Genomic DNA, 21,823 nt, shown 5'->3' with positions numbered 1-21,823 from the left:
GAGGCGGCAACATCCTGTGTGATCCACTCGCTCAAAGCTGTGAGTGACACAGCATTATCTCCATCGTCAGAGCCACCAAACGTAATGAGGCCTTGCGCTCTAATAGAGGGCCGGAGCTCATCACGCACATATTGCACAGGCAAGGACATTAGATCGGAAGTTCAGGAGGCTCGAAGGGCTTTCGCCGGCACGAGATCCTCCTCTAAGACTTCCAGATCAACCTCACTGCCCCGCCTTGCCTCCTCATGTGGTCCCTCAGGACTTAACACAGAAGATGATCTTCCCTCAGAACATAGTCAATCCTAGAGTGCAACGTCCGGAGATTCATGCCCCATATAAATATATATATATATATATATATATATATATATATATATATATTTATGCTATTGTATATATAAAAAGAATATAGTAATTCCAGCGGGAAGCAGGTAGAAGTCTCCGCTGAAGCGCCGCATTGATAAACGATGAGCATCTGAAGCAAAGAACCTGTTCATCGAGAGCGTCTTTGACGGCAATGTGGAGAACTCTTCACCAGAACACACAGTGGACTGGAAAGCCTCTCTGTGCAGGCGCTGAGCACAGGTGATGAGTCATCCTGTCCGCGTCTCACTGAGGAGTTCCGTCCGCGGTAAGTGTATATCGTCGGCAAAGCAGAAAGTCTTGAAGGAAGAAAATTCTGAAGAAATGGCGACTGAGCACCCACTTATATAGGCCAACTGCACGCTTAAAGGGGCAGGGCTCAGACACCATTGCCAATCAGTGGATTGGTGTGACTGTATAAGGGTTTCAACAAGGTTGTTTAAGGACACTCCCCATTGTGCTTTCAGCAATGCCGAGTGAACTGAATCGATAGGGAACAGATAAGACCATGCAGACATCACACATCAAACTGTAGGTGGCGAAATAAGTTGTGATTAGGTTATCAAATATTTACACCAGAATGTGTGAGGTTAAACCAATGCATTATTTTCATTGATTCAATACATTTGGGAAACCAGTGCCCTTCACTTTTTCTTATTGTAAGGGAAAATACAAAAACAGCAGCTGTTAAAGGTGCTGTAAGCAATTTTTTAATGGAAAGGTATGCAGCAAATTTTCCTACACTGAAAAATCTCACTGAAATAAGTGTCGTGAGATCTGTGATTGCACTAGACTTTGTAAACAGCAAACAAAAATGTGTCCTCGGGCCATGGTCTCTGACGCTTTCTGCCTGTCAATCATTTTGCGCGTTCTCATAGTGTTGTAGTTGCAGCGAATTATTCATGCTATATTCTGAGTTATAATTTGTCAGTTGAGGGCACTATTTTGCTACTGTTTTTTGTTTGACAACCGTGGGAACATGCTGTGTGTCAGTCTCAACAGTATCGCTGTGCTATTTTGGAAAGAGGGGTGTGGCTAAATCAATGGCTCAGTCTCGTGGAAGTTAGAAAGGCTAAAATCGCTTACAGCACCTTTAAGCTCCAAAAAGGACAAAAACGTATCATATAAGTAGTTTATACAACTTGTGCACTACATTTCAACACTTCAGAAGCCATATGATAGCTTTTTGTATCATTATTCACTGCAAATCTTGCCTTGAAAATCTTGCTTGACAGCCATGGTCAATTTTCACTTCATTGTATGGAAAAAGAGTAAAGAATGGAATAAAGAAAGTCATAAAGGTCTGAAATGGCATAAGATGAGTTAAAGATGACAGAAGTTTCATTTATAGGTGAACTGTTCTTTTAATGTCTAATATAGTCTCAGACCCCTTTTCTAGCAATCATCTCTCTGGTCTGGTCTACACGTTTCATTTCAGGTTGAAACGTGTAGTTTCCTAGTGACAGCTTGCATACAGTCCAATAGTCTATACTGAGTCTCATGCTGAGTTTGCAGAGTCTTTAGATGAGTATCTGAGGCTTTGTTATGAACCGCCTCGCTATGACTCTGATAGACTTACTGCAAGATCTCCATCTAATTTAATTCATGTGCTCTTATATCCAGCAGCAGCCTCAGAGTTCTGCAACTACATTAATCTCAGGAGAGGAAGAAAATCTGCATAATATTATTGACAATAGCTGGGTTTCCATCAAAATGTTTTGCATTTTTAATGCACATTTCTGAAAATTCGACTAAAGAAAATACGAAACATTGTGCGTTTCCATGAACAGTAAATGTGCATTATCTTGAGGGAGCCTGCCTTTTTGTCATGGAGCAGCTGAACAACCTCTTTGCTTCAAGAAGAGTTGTATTTGCTGTAAAAAAGCAATTATACATTGTTATTAAATGCTGCCAAGAGACGTCGCAGAATAAGTGCAATAGCTCACATAATGAGGGCTCAAATGGCTATTCCCATTCGCCGACAGCCTCTATACCTGGGAGCGCCCGTGCTCAAAACAGTTCTGGTGGATTGTGAGGACCCACTTTAACGATGATCTGTGGGTGAAGCACTTTTGGCTAACCAGGGCTACGTTTGAAGAATTGTGTGCCATGTTTGGGCCTTTCGTGGAGCCAGTCAAGTCAAGCTCTCACACACCTATACCAACCGGTGAGCGCATTGCCATCGTGCATTACAAATGGTCATGACCATTAACCACCGGGCCAATTGGGCCGTTGCCCAGGGGCCTCTAAACCCAAAGGGCAGAAATGAAATATCTGTCATCATTTACTAACCCTTGTGTCATTACAAAGTTACAAACCCATATGACTTTCTTCTAAGGAAAATCTTTCTTCTATGGAGCACCAAAGGAGATGTTCAGCAGAATGTCTGAGCTGCTCTCTTACATGCATGCAATGAAAGTGGATGGAGACCAGGGGCTGTTAAGCTTCAAAAGGAAACAAAAAGCACCATAATAGTAGTCCATTTTACTCATGCGTTATATTCCAAGTCTTCTGAAGACATACGATTTGTGTGAGGAACAGACTGTAATTTAAGCTATTGTTTACTGAAAATCTTGCTTCAAAGCAGTGAAAATAGTAGTTTAACATTCTGCTTCTCCAGAATGGAACACAAAAGGAGCTTTTCTTCAAGACAGAAATGAATATGTGTTTTAAAGGAATAGTTACCCAAAAATGTAAATTCTTTAATCATTTACTCACCCTCACGCCATCCCAGATGTGTATGAATTTCTTGCTTCTGCTGAACAAAAAAGAAGATTTTTAGAAGAATATTTCAGCTCAGTAGGTCCATACAATGCAAGTGAATGGTGACCAAAAATGTGAAGCTCCAAAAAGCACAAAGGCAGGATAAAATAATCCATAAGACTCCAGTGGTTAAATATATATTTTCTGAAGTGATATTATAGGTGTGGGTGAGAAACAGATCAATATTTAATTCCTTTTTTTACCATAAAATCTCCTCCCTGCCCAGTAGGTGGCAATATGCACAACGAATGCAATCAGCAAAAACAAAATAAAGAAGAATGTGAAATTGAAAGTGGAGATTTATAACAAAAAGGACTTCAATATTGATCTGATTCTCACCCATGCCTATCATATCGCTTCTGAAGATGTGGACTAAACCACTGGACACATGTGGATTAATTTATCCTGCCTTTATGTGCTTTTGGAGCTTCAAAGTTCTGGTCACCATTCACTTGCATTGTAAGGACCAAAAGAGCTGAGATGTTTTTCTAAAATACTTCATTTGTGTTCTGCAGAAGAAAGAAAGTCATACACATCTGGGCTGGCATGAGGGTGAGTTAATGATGAGAGAATTTTCATTTTTTGGGTGAACTATCCCTTCCAAAGACATAAGGCTGAATTAATAATGCCAGAATTTAAATATTCCATTAAACTACTCCTTTTAGGTGCAATTGGTTTTGCTGATGTTAAATCATATCATACTTTTAGATTATCACTAGATGATAACAAATTCAGGCATGGTGTCTCAAACAAAACTTTGAATATTAATCAAAGATTTGATGTCACGGACCTCACAAACTTTGGCAAATCCAGCAATTTGTTTTTCCTCAAAAGCGTGCATTAGCTCTTTCCCACTGCAAGGACTAAAGCCCATTTTAGGTACTTTTCCCAAGGACTAGTACTTTTCGTCATTTTCGCACCTGAGTAACTATAGTTTCTCAGAGCCATATTAAGGGACATTTTTAGCTGCTACTCAGGGGGTATAGAGGGACTGTGAGAGGTGCTGCAGCCTGTGATTGGTGAATAGCCTATGACACACAAAGCATTGAGAAAAGTGAGGGGTCGGCAGCCACCATTTGTAAACAAACTTGTAGCTGCTAGCCTGCTACTCAGAGGATTGCGCTAATTTTACAATTCCGTTAACATAACTAACATAAAAACCATTAAAGTATCCAAAGTGAATCACCCATTTCACATATGTGTGTGTGAGGGGTCAGCCGAGAAACACACTTTGATTTTTCATTGCATCTGTACTGTTTGTACTATGTGAATACAGAGAAAGTAAAGTGATTTCTGGATTACTACATCTATTTGTTCCTGGATGATGGATATAAATAATAAGATGTTTATCTAGAGTGGGTAATTGAACTCTGTCATACATGAAACCATCTGCCTTTGTTTTCCAATGCAGCCTAAGTTCATATAAAACAGCCCTTACAAAATTGTAGCTCCAATCCTGTGTTTTTGATTTTGTTGTTGTTGCTATTGAATCACACGTGCAAACTACGTCAGAAGAAAAATTGTCGATACCAGATGACGTCACGATGGTGGTTACTTTTGTGAGTGCGAATGCAACGGGAGAAAGGTCTGCTTGGGTTTGCTGTTCCTCTTAAGAGTTTTCATCTAGAAAGTTACTAAGGGAAAAGTACCAGGACTGTAGATGGGAAAGGGGCTATTGAGGAAGCCCAGTACCTTCTGTGTTTTCAGGCAGACTGGTAAAAGGCTATATACCTGACTTCTGGAAGATGTGTATCAGCCAAAAGAACAGACTCAAAAGAGTGATTCATTCATGAATCAGACATCTCTAGTTCTGATTTTGAACAGCCAACAGAAAACTCCAGATAGACTGCATGACTGCTGAAAGTTCATTGACTTTCAAGTAATATATACTGTACAGTAAACAACATTTTTATTAGGCTGCAGTAAGTTGTTATTTTCTCTGCTTTGAGTTTATGCATTGAGCATGAAAGTTCAACTCCTTGTGAAGATGAAGTCTTTATGACTTGATTGAGCAGACAAAACTTACCCTCAGCAATGAACACTGGTTCGAGTTTGAAAAGAAGTAATAAAAATTAGGCGTCATAGTTATTATTCACTGTCTTGTCTTGTGTCACATCACAAAGACAGTGAGCCATGTGCAGAATACTAAATGGTTTGTGAGATCCATTTGATGACTGCAATACATCAGTACAACTAATCACTATGCAAACACATTTTTTTCATTGACTTTTAAGTAGCAATCAACAAAGAGAAGAAATTACATAGTCGAGTGAAATTGGGTGACTCACCTTCTTTGGGCACTGCATGTCTTTAGCCAGGCTCAGCAGGAGCTCATGAGATATTGGGTCCACCAGGTTTAAAAAGGATGCATTCTTGTAGAGGATGTCATTGAGTGACGTACCCTCTAATCCCAAATCCTGAAAACACAAATAGACAACAAGGGGAGCACATATTCATCAGTACCATCTCATTTAGGTCTTACTTATACTGTGTTTTCTGACAATCTCACCATGTATGCCTCTGTATTACATAAAACTTATTTTCCCTTTGTTACATTTACACATATAGATGACGCTTTTATCCAAAGTAAATTTAAGGTATACATTTGTTTTTCTTTTCTTTGTTTTTTTGCCAGTACATTTTTTTCATTGTTGTTCCCTGGGAATTTAATCTATGACCTTCGCTTTAATGCCATGCTCTACCAGTTGAGTTAAAAGAACCCGTTGAATACTTTTTAATTTGGTACCTCAAGTGGATAATCTAAAAGACAGCATTACTCTGTATGTATTATACAACCTTGATTTAGATAGATAAGAATAGCCCTAGAATGGCAAGATCGAGGTGTTTCAGTGAGACCGGGCATAGACTTTCTGTAGTGAAGAGTGGATTATGAAACTGCCTCCATTGGGTTATTAATATTCAGAGACCAGATGCTTTTATCTATGGTGACTTGCATATTCTGATCAGAACAGGTTTTTGCACTCAGTGTGCATTGCTTAAATGTGTTTATCTGCAGGGATGGAGACGCCCACAATACCCACCTTTCTGTCTCTGACTCCCTCTCACTCAATCCATCCATCCAACACAGAACATTTACTCTTTTCTTCCCTTTATCATGTGCTGAATCAAATCTGCACTAATCAACATAATCCAGCCTGTACGAGCTTGATATTATTAAATAAGCTGCCAAATTTAATCGCAAGTGACCACCTGACTGACATGTAAACCAGCCAATCACAGTTTTGTATGTTTTTATGTGCTATTTAGGAGCAGGTTTATCTGAAATAGATTTAACCGCAGAAATAGATCGGCTTGGAATAAAAAAATCCAAATAACTGCATCGCAATCTTTGAGAATGGTTGCACAGACAACACAGAAAATATGTGTGGAAAATGTGTGCAGACTTTGAGATCAAAATTTCTGTGCATCCAAAAGTAATAAGGAAAGATTGTTTCACAAAATTTCGAAACAAATTACCTGATCAACTGGTCAACCAGCATGGTCTTTCTGGTGAAGCTAGTTGGCCATGTTGTCTGCAAAAATGCATAAAGTCTGGTGTCTACAGAGTTAAACTGTGTGCATGAAATGGAAATGTCAGTACTGTTATATGAGGTCCAGACAGCGAGTGAGAAGAATATGAAAAAAGGGCATAACAAGATGTAGAGACATGTTTGTGCGCGCACACACACACACGCACGCGCTTCTTAAAGGATAAGAAAGCTGGATATTTATGTGTGTGTATGTGTGTTGTATCTAATGATCCTTGGCTCTTATAATGATCATTTTTATTCTCAATGTGTCGTCACTCTAATGAATATCATTTTAGATTCGTTTAAGCATTAGTTTGAACATACACAAAGAAAAACAATGACATTACACAACAATATTAGTGGCATAGAGCTCTAACTACTGATTACACATTCACCCTCATTTAAAGCTGAAGTGTGCGTTTTTTATGTTAAATACTTTCTTCTATCCCCATTTCTGAGACCCAAATGTGACTGCTGTGTGCATTTTCCATTTCCCTTTTTGTTTTGTATCTAGTAGCACCTAATAAACAAGCAAAAATAAAAACAAAAATTTCTAAAGCAAATAGTTTTCCTAAAAATTAATGTTCACATATTAATGTACTTGTTCACATAATGTAATGTACTGATTACCATTGTCCCATGTCTGCCAAACATGTTGAGGTGGTCCAAACATCATCTGCAGCCAAAACTGAACTTTTGACCAGATTTTAGGAGTGAATGCACTCCCCTTGCTCCCTATTTAGTGAATGACTTAACCTCCAGTGTGCTGTCTGTCTGCACTGATCTCAGAACAGTTTGAAATGTACCTTATTTTCATCCTAACTCCATATAAAGTCTCTGAAAGCAACATTTTTCAGCTTTTTGATGAACCCATTGATTCTCAATGTGAAAATGCACAGTGAATATAGGAAAGCATTTACTAATGTTAATAAATAGAACCGTATTGTACAGTCATAACAAAATAAAATATAACAGAATTTATATTAAAATGAAGCAAAATACACCACAGATTTGTTCATGTGGAAAGTTATTCAAAACAACTAACATGTTTTTTTTTTTGTTTTTTTCAACTTTTGTGTGAATAATGTCCCACAATACACGTATGTGTACATCAAGTTTATCAGCGTGCTCACGTGGAAAACAAATGAAAGTGGCATATCAAATGAAACTAGAGACACTACTCTTTACACCCAAACAGGAACAAATGAAAAAAAAAAAACATTAAGAGGTTTCTTACCAGTAGCATTTTTTTTGGCTCTGTGCCCGTAGAAGTGCCTCACGGAAATCAACGCCATGTTGTTGTGTCACGTGACTTGGTGCATCATAAGTTTAACCCTTAAATGACAGTCTGAAGTGTTGTGAACAGTATTCAGTGGGTTTAAATTAATTTAAATTATGCGCTGCATATAGCAAAGCCAAAGTACAATGTACACGCATGTGTACGCAGGGTCGCACAAGGTTAATATGCAGAGACATCGATAAGAATACCATTTATTTGTCAATTATACCGAGAAGTGTAGACGCTGTGGCTTTGTGGTGCTATAAAAACATTGCTCTGTGGGTCTGACCATCTGGTTTGGTTTGATGGGAAACCTGTTTGAAAACAGCGATTATTTTGCATTTCCGATTGGTAACATCCAAGAATTCTTGTTATTGTATCTCTATGACAACCCTTTTGAGAAACAGACAAGTAAAATGCCAAGTAGTGGCTGTCGGCCGCCTCAAGTTACATCATGCAAGATTTGTGGCTGTCAATTTGTTTTTTTGTCCTTTTAGCTGGTATCTAGATCCTGAATGCCAAAAGTGTTTTTCATCAACGTGAAGTCACTACTAGCTCTGTCACCAAGACATATCTTTGTAAATAGTATCAGTCCCTTCAAAGTCCATTCAAATAATGTTAAGCGCTGATAGCAGCTCTGATACATGAGACCCATTTTCAGTTCTCTGCTTCCTGATAATGTGAGTCAGCCTTAATAAAGACTGAGAGTCCACACAAAGGACCTCACCATGGGTCTCAGGTGACATGCTTGTCACAGCATAGGTTTCCAAGACTATCTCTGTGTGCTGATTAAAACACTCTCTGCTCTGGGACGTCAATTTCTCAATGTAATTAACAGCACATCCTGTGAGAGGGACCAGTGGATTAGCCTGAAACAAGGCTCTGGGTGTGCCATGGGAAAACAGGGTGTGCAAATCTGAAGCACAATTAAGTGACATGTACCGTTAACAACCACTGCATTTATGTCTTTTTAGCTCTAAATTATTTTTCAGCCATGTGTAATGACACAGTTTGCACAGTATGGGAATACTGATTAAAAATGCACAGGGTTTTATATTCACTAGGTATTAGAAATTAATATGATGCATCGTGGAACAGAAGAATAGCAGTCAGAATATTCAAAATCTTAACTGAACATTTTTTATATTTAGGGAGCATAGGGACGTTTGGTTTACGCATGACTGCCGATATAAATAGAAAAATCATACAAATTTTACATTAATCATCGAGCCAGTTTAAAAAAAAGGATCGCAGTGTCTGACGATGCAAACCAACAAACAGACATTATGTAAACCGCTGATTATTCCTAATAGATTTGCAAATCATCTAATGGAATCATTTAGCCTACTTCACCATTAATTTAACTATAAATGAAATCTGTCACCTAAATAGGCCAATAATGGCTCATCATTAAATCAAGCATGGTCATAGAATATTCTACATATTTGCAAACAACACGTCATGAACACATAATCATGTAAAGGAGCATTACAGTAGCCTACATTAGTGTATTCTCCATATATTCCATAATATGCATATATTGTGATTGAGGGAGAAAATAACAACAAATAACTTATTTTGCACGTGTGGACGAGTCCAATACTACAAGTCCGCTCAGTATTTTTTGTGTTGCGCTCATGGCGAAAATGCAGCATCACCTAAGAGCAAAAATTTCCAATGACGTTGTAGAAATGCAATATAATGCATATAATTATTCAGTAATGAATAATGACGAAGAGAGACGAACTCGGTATAACATACAAAAGCGCACTGTTTCCACATGTAACATGTAATCTGAGATGGAGCAGAAAAAACAATGGGATGATAACAGACAGCAGATAGGCTAACAGGGGGAAATTACATAAAAGAGTGAAAACATGAGATGAGAGTGCAAAACACAAGTGACTAAGAGATCTGCTGGCAGTGTAAGCCCTGCTCTTGATGTCTATGGCCTTTTGTACATAAAATGTTGACCCGCTATGAGGGTGTACTTATGCTGATGCAAAATAAAGTGCAAACCTCTTCACTAAAATATATTAAATGCATAGAAATATACAAATGTTTCAGTGTAGTAGATTTGAGTACCTCAGAAACCTGTTACTTCCTCTTTGAACAAAGAAAAAATTGTGTATCTTTCTGAAATAAAGCTATTTCTCCTAGTACCAAGTTAAAGATTAAAGTTTTTTTTTCTATGTTAAAATACTTCCTCCTTTACCAGCTTAATATGCAGAGACAACTATATGTAAGCCATTCGTAGGTTAAATTCCCTGAAAAAAGTCAACACTGGCGCTATTAAAACATTGCGGTTTGTTTGAACATCTTGACGTAGCAACACTGGCTCAAACAATGGCTGGATTTTGGGGCAGGACTATCTGTTTGTTCAACCAGTGGAAGAGAAGGAGTGTTCAGGGAAACATTTTTGAAAACTAGAGATACACAGATATAGAATTTCTAGTAGGGATGTGCACAAGTAATCGAGTACTCATTCTGCACCAGCTAATCAAGTATTAAAATTGCTACTCGAAAATCACAAATTAATTTTCCTTTACGCATTTGCCTGCCGTGAGTGCGGCATTACACTGTTTTCCCTCTGAATCTCTCAAAACATCTCGCTACAATTGAGTCAATTGGGGGTGCTGTAGATGTGTGTCATCGAGGTGTTGGATGAGATAAGAAGATAAAATGGCATCTGTACTTTTGAAAGCATAGTGTGGCAATACTTGTAATATTGTGATTCTTATTGAATTCTACAATTTGTATTCAGTTCTTGTTGGAGTCATGCAAACCAACAGACGAGGATCAGCTTTTATTGGTATAAAAAAAGAAAATGTGAAGCGGTAAAAGAAACTCAGAAGCGTATCAAGGTATGTATGATAAATCTCTAAACACCGGCAGAGCGCATTTTATAAAAAGCCAACTTTCACCACTTGTTTTTATGAATTATAATGTGTGAAATTATAAAAATGTGATAGCCTTTATGTAGACTTAGAGTTTATATCTGTGCATTACCCTAATGTCATCAGTATTGGTTTCTATGAAAGCTCCAGGTGAGTGCAAATGTTTTTTACGGTTATTTTTAAATCTTTTTGTTTGTTTGATTGTTTTACATTTTTATAAATGAATATTGTTCATTTAATTTTTTTCACAAAAGAAAAGCATAGTTTGTAGAAGTTATCTTATTTTGAAACTGTGCATGATAACGTTTGTGAATAGAACGAAATATAAGATTCACATACATGTCATACGTGTTATTTTTAACGTGTATTTTAATTTACGAGTAATCGGGTACTCATTTTTTGTGGGTTAGAGTACTCGACTACAAAATATTTGAAAATGCCTATCCCTAATTTCTAGGCCGATACAGATAACGATAATTCACAGCTCATTGTGGACAATACCGATAACCAATAATTTAACTTTTTGGGATTTAAGCCTTTAAACTGAAACTGTTAGCTACTTGCTTGAAACAAAATTTGTGTTGTTTAAAAGCTTGGATTCTCGACTTCACACTATAGGTGCAATTTTGATTTTCCCAGTTATCAGAGACCGATACATTGTGCACCCCTATTGAAAACAGTCATATTTTTGCGTTTGTGTCATATTTTTGCATTTTACATTTTGCCTTTAACACTGGACATTTTAATAACATTTACAAGAAAGTCTGCAAAAGCTCTCTTATACAAACTGTTCATTTCAAAAGCATTGCAGGTTCTTCTCAAAATTTATTGAAATTTCATTTATATTCTTGGCAGATGCTTTCTTATCAAAACAACAGATGAAAATCAACAGTAGCCAATTTAGATTAGCAACAGCACAGAATTTGATCCTATTTGGAACGAGGAGGCAAGCCAAGCAGCTGCAGAATGAAGACATCGAGAGAGAGAGAGAAGCTGTGTTATAGAGTTGCACTGATTGATTGTCAGGGTAGGGGAATAATCTAAAATGCTCTCCCAGAACTAGTTCAAAACTGTATTATTATGAGGCGTGGCTGCATCTTTTTATCATGTTTGGACAAAGAGATCACATAACATCGCAACGGGACAGTAAAGGGAACTGGATCTCAGAAACTGTGACAGGTTCTGCCCTCATATCAATACTTTCAACACAGCAAGGGGAAAATGTCAGCCTTCCGTTTTTCTCTTTTTTTCTCCAGTGAATATATGTGCTGTGCTGAGAGCCTTCAAAATTATTAGAGTATTCTGGTCCCTGAAACCATTTACAGAATAGATCACTCAAAAATAAAACTTCTATCATCATTAACTCACTCTTAAAATGTCCCAAACCTGTATAAAGTGTATAGTATGTACAATATTTTCTTTTCATAATGTCTGCATTTCACAGAAAAAAGAATGATGTGTAAATGATGATACGATTTTCATTTGTGGGTGAACTTTAAAAACATGCAGCCCAGCATGGTAATACAGCAGCCATGAGGTTTAGGTATGGCACTTCGTTACAATCCATTATCAATGAAAAGCAATCTGATTGTGATTTAATGATGTAGTTCTCTGTAAAAGAATGTGGCAGTTGATCACAACAATATGTTTTCATGCAGAGCTCAGAGATCTACAAATCTCATTTAAAACACTTTAAACAGCATTATATATAATTTCACATATCATTGTTTATTTACATAAGTGCTTTCTACTTCTGCATGGAGTCTGTTATGCATTTATTCCAACCCACCTCTCTTTTTTATATTCTTACACATACAAACACACGTGTGCAACGTGTTTGTTTTTCTTTCATTATTTTGACTTATTCCCTTGGCTGGTCTCCACAACGTAGGTGGTTTCAGGTTTTAGTACAAATACTTTTAAAAAATTATTTTGTGGTGAAGTAAATATAGCAGTAAAGATGAAGTACTTTCTACATTGATAAAGGTAAAGAGTGAACTTGAAAATATTAAGTAACTTCTACATTTGTACTCAACTGAAACATGTAAAAATGAATGCTCTAGCTTATAAGTAAATATTATTTATGATTGTTATCTTTACAGTGTGTCATCATGTATTAATCCTAAAGTAGAAAACCTTGTCATGTTTATTTGCTAATCTGAGTAAAATAAATCAATTTTACTTGACTTCGAAGCTGGTATTCCCAGCATGCACCGGGCTTGAATAATTAATGAGCTTGCATGGTTTCCCTGTTTGCAAGTTTATTTACACCATTTTTATTGTTGATTTTGATGTTATGTTTGGTAACTTCTTGTTTTGTGAAGTTTGAAGTTCATTTTCACTCACAATTACCTGTTCATGATAAAATAAAATAAAAAGATCTGTTGATTGTTCCCATCACAGTGTTTTGTGCACCAAGTGTTGAGGTCTGCGTGCGCAGCTCATTTGGTTTTATAACCTGTAATGCAAGGTGATGTCTTATAGATTACATACCGTGCAGTAAACTTCCCTGTGGAAAGCTTCCATGATTAACAATGTTTAAAAAGCACTTTTAAAAGCATGGGTTAATTCAGTGCTACAGTTTTTCAGTAAAATGTACGAACAAAGAGTGAATACAATTTACTTGCAGAGTACTGCAAAGTAAACTTTACTTGAGAATTTCTAATTAAAGCCACAAAGAATTGTGTTTAGTCCTTACTTGAAAATATGGTCTCTTAAATTTACTAGCAATTTCATTTTTATAAGTAAACCTCACTCCAAATTTTTGTCAGTGTGGGGATACTGGGTCCTAACAATGTACGCAAATCCTGACCCACACACAGTTTTGTGACTGACCTCCTGATCTACTGTTCTTCCTCTGTCATCAGTGATCATTTCTCTCTATGGTGCTCTGCACTGACATGCAGTGTTGTGTTTGAGATTATGGGTCACACTGACAGAACAAATGTGGTAACATCCAGAAGACACAAGTATTACGTTTTAGCGTAAGCAAAAAATAATATGAGCAACAAATTAGAAATTAGAAATGATTTCCCACTGCAGCACTATAAAACAAGATGCACGATGTATGTCTAAAGTTGAAATGCCAAACAGTGTGACAACATTTAACCTTACCGTGTGCCTTATATGCTGTATCTGTTTATTTCATTTACAAAGATTAGTATGACGTTTTTCTTACAGTAATGATATTCTTGTCCATGTGTATAAGGCTATTGATGTATCTGTGCAACGTTTGTACACTATCACTGATTGAAACTTAACCAGGGGCTACATATGCTACACAAAAACATGCAATAACAATAAAGAGAGAGAGAGAGACTAAACTCATGCATGTTTTATAGTTGCCCAGTGTCAGTTAATAGGATGCACGTGTTTATTTTGCACTGCAGGACATTTGCCCTCACCTTCCTCAACAGTTTGAGCACGTCCGTCGCCTCTTCTATCTTCCTCTCCCGTAGAAGCTTCTGCATCTCTCGGATCCAGGCGACTCGTCTGACATAAGGGCTGTGGTTGGCTCTCCTCAGCATCCCCGGCAGCTTCTCCGACTTGAGCATCAGCGATGTAAACAAGAAGTCTCCGCTGCCGCGGCTCGCGCTCCGCTCGTTCTCTCCCGTGCTGTCTAGATGCTTCCGTCGCCTCCGTGAAAAATTCTCGTTGTCGAGACTGTTTTGACGGCTGAGCCTGGAGCCCATTGTTGAAATTACAATAAAGTAATAATGTTACACTTTAATTACGATCCTCAGGACGATAACGCCTAGCAGTCGCCACATCGGTTCGAACTTAAAGACCACGTACTCGTTTTACCTGGACGGGCGCGCGCGCTTGTTCTAATGTTCTTTCTTCAGTTCATACTGTGACACAAAAATATAACATTTGCTTTAGCGTTTTCTTTTCAAGCTCAACTCTCACGGCGTTGTATTTGTGTTTGTTCTCAGTAGGACACGTTCGCCTGATGCTCTAGTTGGTGGTATTCAGTGGATGGATGGTGGTGAATGCTCTCCACAGCACCACGCGTGGATCATTAGAGAATTCTGTCAGGCACTTGGCCAGCAGTGATTCATATGTGCCACACATGCCAAGACAGACGTGCAGGGGAGAATCAAAACAATTGATTTTTATTTCAGTTTATTCAATAAATGGTGAATTCACCTCGTGTATGGGGTTATACATGGGGTTCTGCTGGTACAACAACTAGTTGTTGTACAGCAAACAGGGCCGTAGCAAGGTATTCTGGGCCCCCTGACTGTATATTGGTCAGGGCCCCTTTCCTAATAAAAAAAAAATAAAGTTTAGAATTAGTTGTGGGGGCCCCCTGGACCTGTGGGCCCCTAGAATCGTTACCATCTTTCACCCCACTAGCTACGGCCCTTACAGCTAGCACTGCTAGTGTCACAACCTAAGTAAACTAGCATTAGCGACTAATTTATAAAAATAGGTGGGGAAAACTCAAAAACTGATCCTACATTATACAGTTTACAGTGTTGCTTCAAACATGAGTGTAGGTGCCAGAGCCCTTCTACCAAACCTACAAGGTTAGCATAAATAGATATTATGGGCAGTCACTTGCAAGAAGACAAGAGGCCGTTTTTTTAAATTGATGTCTATGGAGGAGATGCTTCAGTACGCTGAATAAACTTCTTTTGTGAAGAAACAGCAGATCCTTTAATGAATAATGAATAACTCCTGTCCGCTAATCTTTAACATGTTTTACGCTTAACAATCATTTTGGAACTATAATACTATACTAAATAACAAACTATACTAAAGAACTATGCTATGATAAAATTTCTGTTTTATTAGAGAATACATCGACAATTTTGCGACAGGTTGGTGTCATTTACGGCTCTCCCCGTTCATTCGTATGGTATCCGCAAGCGGTGACTTACTGTTGTGACATGCTAGTTGACTGTCACGCTGTCTCCTATGGTAAAAACGCAGAGGTTGTTATCTCAGTATAAAAGTTCTCTGGTATAGGTACTGTTACCACTAACCTAGGTAGATTGTTAGTCAATGGTTCATCAGCATGGAATTAGTATATCACAAACTGCATCACAGCCTGTTTGTCATGTTAACGCATGTAAAAGTACTTCAAATCAATTCTCTAAAATTCAAGCGGATAAAGCCCAAAGTATACTTCGATTTTGGCACAAACGCTCAGTGATCCTGTCAAAAAATACTCCATATGACTGTGCGCGCATACACAAGTGATTGACGCATGCACGCTATGACTGCTATGAGACACCGGACTATTTATCGTCAAGAGTTTCGATCCATAAAGATGTCTTAATTATTTGGACTTGAGTATACAAATGCAGGCATCTCCTGACCTTCTCACACACACGTTCTTGACGTGCAAATCCACTGTTGTTGTTTTTATCTACGTCTCCAATTGTTTAGCAGCGATTACATCTTCTTCTAGCCCTTCTTCGTGACAGCAATGGCTTAGCTGTGAGTGTTGCCATCTTGTGGACCCACTAATTAGTATAAATAACTCCAGTCACATGCGCATACTAAACAATAATTTTGGAATAATTGTTCAAAGACACAAGGCTAGAAAAATCGGACTGCTCACGTTCAGTGTTCAAGCACTCTGCTGATGACGAGATTTGCATCACGCGTCCTGTACGAGCGTTCGTGTCTGACCGAAGTATACTGTACTTTGGGCTTAGTTAAAGATCCCATGAAATTTGTATGGCTTTTAGTACATGTGTGTTAGCTTTGAGGTCAAGGGCGTAGATTTGGCTTGAACACTGGGGGGTCGCAGCATGAAGCATTTACCCATGTTTCCATTTATCATAGTATAAATAATATGGGGGGGGGGGGTCTATTGACCTGATTCAGTGACGTCACTTTTCCCCCTCAGCCGCCATATTTGTGACCATCAGCGGGAGAAAACAATGGCGGTGAATGGAAAAACATCCGTAAAACAATCTCAAGAAAAACTTCAAAAAATGCTTTTGACCCATGCAAAGTCCCAGGAAAAGTCTATACAGGTCTGAGGTCAGCACAAATATTGCCAAATTTGACTTTTGCAGACATTTAAATATATTTTATACACGGTTTATCTCCGTATGCTGGCGAGTCTGATGTTTGACGGATGAGTGCAAACGCCTAACGGTACATCACGGTAAACATCTCTCATTCAGAACTTACAAATGTTTGTGTTGTTTTCTGTTCTGATTTGGTAAAAATTACAAAACATCTGTGATGATCTCATCTGTATCTATGTAAGAGCTGTTTTTAACTCATGAAGTATACACAGAAAGCAAACGAAGCATATTAGTGTTTTACATCGTGATCTGGTGGTGTGACTAATGTCTTTGCTTCATGATCTTATGCTGTGTTGTTTATTGACTAACATTAGTATATAAACATTAAATATCTACTATATAATATATAACAATATAACTAGTAATATATAACTATAGATAATTGACATGTCGGAATTAATGAGCAAAGATTGTGCTCTGTCATCGCTGCTTGGCTTTGGTGAAATGAAGCTGTGTCACTTAAAATATAAATCTTTATTGAAAGAAAATTACATTTTGGCTCTGGTAATTAAACAGCAGTCTCACCTTTTCAAGATTTATAAATAGAAACAAAATTTAGCTGGCTTTTGCCGCATCCCACAGCACAGCACATTGAAGGTATATTGAATTTTGTCCACAAACATGGTAGTGTGATCATACAGTGACACCACATGAAACAGGTCAATATGCTAGTGTGCTCCTAAACATGGTCAACATTCACTTTTAGCACATGTACATATTTAAAATGTACAGTCTTTCCCTTCCAGGAAAATGGACCACAAATGTTGATGACTCATGATGTACTACACAGCCCTCCTGCATCAGACCAGCAAAGGAGCAAATCATGGTTCATGACTGTGATGAAACCTAAGATACTGCCTATTTTTTTTTTTTTTTTTTTTTTTTTTTTTTAAGGAGTACTTCGATATGTCTTGCCAAAACTTCCTGTTTCAATCTAAAAAAAAATAAAAAATATATGAATAATGAAATACAAGCTAAAAGAATTGTGCTTGTCAAGTGATTAACTTTCTCTGTCAGTACTGGCACACACACGCACACAAACCAGATACACCTCCTTGCACACAGATGCTTTTTATCTATTTACTCGACAATTAATTTTGGGTTCATGACAATGCATATTAATAAATCCTGCACAGTGCATAACACATGATGGGAGGACCTGAAGACAAATACTGACAAACTGCCATCCCTGCTGAGACTCACTGATTGGACTGAGGGCGAAAGTACAAAAGGTCTCTTGGACTTGCCTTATGATGCTTTATGTGTCCTATCCTGCGCAGAAAAGTGCTGACTGGTTGTTTTTATGGTAACATTACGACTGGTTGTTCTTATGGTAACATTATAACGTAACTTTGCTCTTTGATGCCAGTAACAAGAATTATTACTGTAAGTGTTCTGTCATTGGTCTAAAGTGCAGAGTCCATGGAAAAATATAATTTTCTAAGTCGAGATTCGTGTAAACAGCTATTTACTAAACAGATGGTGGTAACTGTTACATAACTCTTATGTTTTGGTTTTGCATCAAACAAAGAGTGCAAAAGTCTGAGAACATTAATTTCTTATTTAATACAATATTTTTCATTATAAATAATATTATCCGTATTAAAATTTGAGTGATACGTTAAATTGGAAAAATGACATGAATTTCAGAATTTCTTATAATATTTGCCATGTCTTGCTTTTGTTTTGATAGTATACATTAGAGCTGGGATGGACTCCACAAAATTGTGTAAAACCTGATGATCCATTGTTCCACTCTTCTTGCGAAAGTCTCGGGAAACTAACCCTCTTGAAATTAACCAACGGTTTTAATATAGCAATATTTTAGCAATCAAAACTGTAGTAACCATGGTTGATTTTGTGGTTACTAGGATTTTTCTACAAAATCCCATAGTTAAACTATGATCATGTAGTAAAACTATGGTTAATTATCGTAAGAGAAGGTTAGGGTTAGGATTAGGAGTAGAGGTTGGCACTATTTGCACCAGGGTCCAAATAGTATCTATCTATTATTTACATTTAGTGCAAATAGCATCAATCGTTATAAAAAAAAATCTTAGATTTTCAATGTGGTCTCAGACTTTTGGACCCCACTTTATGTTTTTTGTTCATACTGTATGTTACCAAGATAAAGGTATGGTGAATGAATCATCATCAGGAGTACATTTGGTCTCAGTGATTGGTACGTTTGGTCTCTGAAAGCTCTTAAGCTTTTAAAAACAGGGTGAGGCAATTACCTGTGAGTAATGCGTGTCTTGCTCTTCAGTATTTTTGTGAAATCATCCTGTCTGACTAGCCAATCACTATTTAAGGTCCGGACATTCTTTGGACCAGTTTGTTCTATAACCGAATTCAATTTTAAGTAGCACAGATTATATCTGTCCTCAGTCCCAGTATTCTCTAGATTTCTTGATACATCCACAAGAAAAGAGGCTTTCAGTTTCTGGGCCAGGGTCATGGTTCACCAGACAAAATCAACTCTGAGGTATGTCATGTAATGTCATCTATTATTGAAGATTGTCTTCCTACTATCTACTATCAAGCATCTGCTCAGACTGTCCTGGCATAAAAGTGGAGTACAAAAGGAAAGGTGGTCCAATAAAAGTCAGGGCTTGCATATTGTGTGACAGTTGTAAGGCTTGGATTTACACGCAAAAGACACTGTAAAAAAAATGTGTTCACTCAACTTGACTTAAGCTAGTTGTCTTTTTGCTTTGACTCAGTCAAGTTACATTAACAAGAATTATCAAGTTTTCTCAACTTAAGAAGTTTTGTAGAGACAATTTAATAATCCATTAACATACCAGTTTTTTATTATGTTTTCTGGATTTAACAGGTTTTGTTTAATTAACTTTAATATCGTGACACACAGAGCTGCCTAGGATGCATTGCAGCACCTGACGTTTTGATGTGATCACCAGCAAAGGTAGAATATTAATTTTCACTGAGTTTTCAGTACAAAGTTCAGTAATGGTGACACTCAGCAAACACTGTTAAATAAAATATGAGCTATGAACATCACCACACAACTATTAACTAACAGTAATGACAAAAACAGCACAAATCAAGTCCACAAATCGCAAAAATTGCATTTTTTATTCATGCTGCAATGCATGCTGGGAGTTGGCAAATCTTTGCTTTTTCAGTCAACTTTGTTAAGTGAGATGAAATGGCAAATACGATTGTTAATCCAACTTAAGTACATGTTCATAGAATCAAAACTTAACAAGTTGGCATGAAATTTTAGTTGTGTCAACTCAGAAAAGGTAGTTGATACAACTAAACTTTAAAATGAGTCTTTACAGTGAATGAACTCTCTCTCAACTCTGTATGCTGTGCTCCTGCAACAGAAAAAAAATTGTGACGCGCAATGACGTTGTACTCTGAATGCTGAACATTTTGATTAAACTCACAGTACCAATGGAAAGAGTGATGATATTGTATAACTGTCAGGTCCTTTGAACTGGGTGACATTTCATTGTTGTGTGGTTCTCCTAAAAAAATACCCAAGGTTTACTGCCGATTTTCCATTCATGAACAACACAAGTTGAAAAGGTGATGTAACATAAATATAAATATATTATGTTATATGTTTCATTTCTATTTCTTTCTCTTTTTTATTTATTTATTTATTTATTTATTTTTATTTTTTATTTTTTTGGAGGGGAACAGTTCTCTAAAATCTGGAGATTTATAATCTTGCATGACTGCCTTGGGTTACATATTCCATTATCATATTGATCATGTTGCTGTGGATACTGATCCTTGATAACAGCATCCACTAACATAAACCCATATGACTTTCTTTCTTATGTGGAACACAAAAGAAGTTGCTTTAATGAATATCCTAGTACATCTTTTCAGTACAATAGCAGTGGATAGTGACTCACTTTAAAGCTTTAAAAGGACCCAAGAGTTTAATATAAGCTGTCCATGAGATTTTTGCATCAGATTCCAAATGTTCTGAAAGCATATGATAGGTTTTGGTGAGAAACAAGCCATTTACTGTAAGTCATTTTTTAGTAAAGATCCAGACTTAAAAAGTGTGTTCATGCAACAACTTTTTATTTATTTACATGACATAATTTAAAAATCAGATATAGAGGTATGGAGATAAGCACATCCCAGTCTGCAAAATTAAAGGCATTTTATCTTCTTTTTGTATAATGTATAAATATCACACAAATGTCTTGTATTAAAGCATGCATTCAGATGTTGTTGTTATTTTATCTCAGGTATTACATATTCCCTTTATAGGAAAATGGTCAAGAAGTCTCTTGTTGCTGGGCTGGTGGCCTTGCTTGTGGCTGCAGTGGGTTTCTTGCTGGGCATCTTTTTGGGGATTGCAAATAAAAGATTCACTGCCCCCTCAGATCATTTCTATTCAAAAGCAGCCGTGGCAGCAGATGCTGGAAAGTGCTCTGAGGTTGGAAGGTAGGATTTTAAAGACCATAAGCCATGTTTAAATATACAGGTATGTACAGTATGTATGTATGTTCCTGGTAGAGTGTATACACTGTTAAAAAGTGGTAACTTGCAATTGTAACCTTAAGGAGCTATTTCTACCTGAAATTAGTTTTAGGACTGTAAAGTTTAATATAAGTTAGTACTACATATTTACCATGTATGTACCATTGGTAAGTACGGTAATGTTTTGTATAAGTTACCATGTACGTATACCATAAGTAAGTGCCTGTTATTATCTCACACTTGTCTGGAGGTACAACATAATTACGATGTATGTACCATTGGAAAGTACAATAAAATGTCATATTAGTTACCATTTACGAACACTTCAGGTAAGTATCTCTTGTTACTACACATTTATACTGTAAAATAAAGTGCTACCCATTAGTAATGCAACTTTGAGGTAACATTTCAAGTTACCACTTTCAGTGCCTACAGCCACTGTTCTTCACTTGCATATATACAGCATTCTTT

At 37.2% G+C, this 21,823-nt stretch overlaps 2 protein-coding genes across 3 annotated transcripts in view; one reads left to right on the top strand and one right to left on the bottom strand.

Moving 5' to 3' along the window:
* Positions 1–14,801, bottom strand: part of LOC127414829 (leucine-rich repeat-containing protein 75B-like) — a 48,423-nt gene extending 33,622 nt beyond the window's left edge. For both annotated transcript variants that reach the window (XM_051653165.1, XM_051653163.1), the window contains exons 1-2: positions 14,237–14,801; positions 5,415–5,543 (exon numbers count right to left, since the gene is read on the bottom strand). In XM_051653165.1, coding sequence (XP_051509125.1) covers positions 5,415–5,543; positions 14,237–14,524 — 417 coding nt within the window. In that variant the 5' untranslated portion in view covers positions 14,525–14,801. The remainder of the gene's footprint in view (positions 1–5,414; positions 5,544–14,236) is intronic.
* A 4,537-nt stretch (positions 14,802–19,338) lies between these two features.
* The window catches only part of LOC127414911 (glutathione hydrolase 1 proenzyme-like), a 10,407-nt gene continuing 7,922 nt past the window's right edge, over positions 19,339–21,823 (top strand). Inside the window, exons 1-3 of the mRNA XM_051653307.1 lie at positions 19,339–19,367; positions 20,336–20,437; positions 21,140–21,316. Of these exons, the coding sequence (XP_051509267.1) occupies positions 19,339–19,367; positions 20,336–20,437; positions 21,140–21,316 (308 nt within the window). The remainder of the gene's footprint in view (positions 19,368–20,335; positions 20,438–21,139; positions 21,317–21,823) is intronic.

The sequence above is a fragment of the Myxocyprinus asiaticus genome, chromosome 24, assembly GCF_019703515.2.
Source record: "Myxocyprinus asiaticus isolate MX2 ecotype Aquarium Trade chromosome 24, UBuf_Myxa_2, whole genome shotgun sequence".
Classification (NCBI taxonomy): domain Eukaryota; kingdom Metazoa; phylum Chordata; class Actinopteri; order Cypriniformes; family Catostomidae; genus Myxocyprinus; species Myxocyprinus asiaticus.
Note: the sequence above shows the minus strand (reverse complement) of the source record. Positions and strands in the feature narration are given on the sequence as shown.